General features: G+C 52.3%; 1 protein-coding gene across 1 annotated transcript in view; it reads left to right on the top strand.

The window, feature by feature from the left end:
• SART3 (spliceosome associated factor 3, U4/U6 recycling protein) overlaps positions 1 to 1,561 on the top strand; it is a 26,898-nt gene that overhangs the window by 12,881 nt on the left and 12,456 nt on the right. The window contains exons 5-6 of the mRNA XM_045296682.1: positions 368 to 517; positions 919 to 1,026. Coding sequence (XP_045152617.1) covers positions 368 to 517; positions 919 to 1,026 — 258 coding nt within the window. The remainder of the gene's footprint in view (positions 1 to 367; positions 518 to 918; positions 1,027 to 1,561) is intronic.

Genomic DNA, 1,561 nt, shown 5'->3' with positions numbered 1-1,561 from the left:
TGGGGAAAGTCAAAATAAGTAGCGTCGTTAAAGTAGCCCTCCTCTTACCCAGCTTCAGCTTTTAACTCTTGGCTAGTTTGATTTTATTGTCTTCTCAACTATGTCCCTTGCCACTCCCCCCACCTCTGTATTAGCTTGAAGCAAGCCCAGGACTCGCCTTGCATCGGAAATAGCCACACAAGGCCCTTATATCAGCTCTTTAGGCTGCTGTGATCTGTAGGCTCCGCTGCCCACCTCTTCCTCCTCAGACGATTTGTTGCAGAAATGGTCTCACGAGAGCTTTTCTTACTGTCGATCAATTGTACCTGAAGCCGGTCTCATTGTGGCGCCTCTAACACTCCACTGAGTCCCTGCTGACCCTGGCATTCTCGCTCCCAGGACCGGCAGCTGAAAGTCAAGGACTTGGTTTTATCCGTACACAGTCGCGCTGTGAGAAACTGCCCCTGGACGGTTGCCCTGTGGAGTCGGTACCTGCTGGCCATGGAGAGATACGAAGTTGACCATCTCACGATTGCCGGTGAGGCTGTTTCCCAGGGAAAACTCTTTTAAGTCGTGTGCTCCTAGTTGGAAGCATAGCGCCGCAGTCAAACTCAGTCATCCAGTTTGCCCTGAGTGTGTCTCTGGGATATTGGGTATTAGTGAAAAACGGGCTGTCAGTTGGGGATAAGTTGGGTTGGGATGTTGATGTCTTAATATAGTAATTATGGGGTTCTCCAAATGACTCAGACCCTAGGACGAACTTGTGTTGAGAGTGCTTCTCAGTGTGGGCAGTGTTGATATCTCGTGGGGCTGTTCACTCGGTGCACTGCACGCAGGTATTCTCTATTATAGCTGGTGGAGGTTTTTATCAGAGCCAGGGAAGCGGCGTACTGGCTTCTTGGTCTGCTGGCCACAAATCCCGCCTTTCTCTCCCTCTAGAAACCTTCGAGAAAGCTCTGAGTGCAGGCTTTATCCAGGCTACGGACTACGTGGAGATCTGGCAGGCGTACCTCGATTACCTGAGGAGGAGGGTTGATTTCCAGCAAGGTATGTAAGCTCACCTGTCTCACCTCAGAACCGAACCTTCCCTTACCCGGTCTTCAGTGAGGTGTCCCGTGGGCTGGTGCACACTGGTCCCTGAATGAGCTTCTCCCTCGAAACCTGAGTGGTTTTCGTCTTCATTTGTCTTGCTGTGGTTTGCAATGGAAGAGAATATGTTTCACGCAGCTCATTGTCTCTCATTTCTACACAGCTAACTAGTTACCTAAAAAAGACTGTAGGACAGCTTGTCCTTGTCGTGCCCATCCCTGCCCTCTGACCCACCCGGAGCAACCCGAAAAATTCCATCTAACTTGTATGTGCACATTCAAGTCAGCTACCCTTAGCCATGCAGTGTGGCCCTGGCTGGGAGAGCCATGTTTCCTCTGTGCCACCATGCTGTCCACACTGCCCTCTGGGCCTTTCTCCCTGCGAGGGCAGGGGCAGGGGTCTAGTTGCATTGTCCCGGGCACGATGCCGGTGTGTCACAGGCTCCTCGGCGAGGGCAGGGGAGGGGTGAAAGAGCAGCGAGCCACGTAGCTCC

This window comes from Echinops telfairi, unplaced genomic scaffold (assembly GCF_000313985.2).
Source record: "Echinops telfairi isolate 266 unplaced genomic scaffold, ASM31398v2 ScPeMD7_7412;HRSCAF=8450, whole genome shotgun sequence".
Taxonomy (NCBI): domain Eukaryota; kingdom Metazoa; phylum Chordata; class Mammalia; order Afrosoricida; family Tenrecidae; genus Echinops; species Echinops telfairi.
Note: the sequence above shows the minus strand (reverse complement) of the source record. Positions and strands in the feature narration are given on the sequence as shown.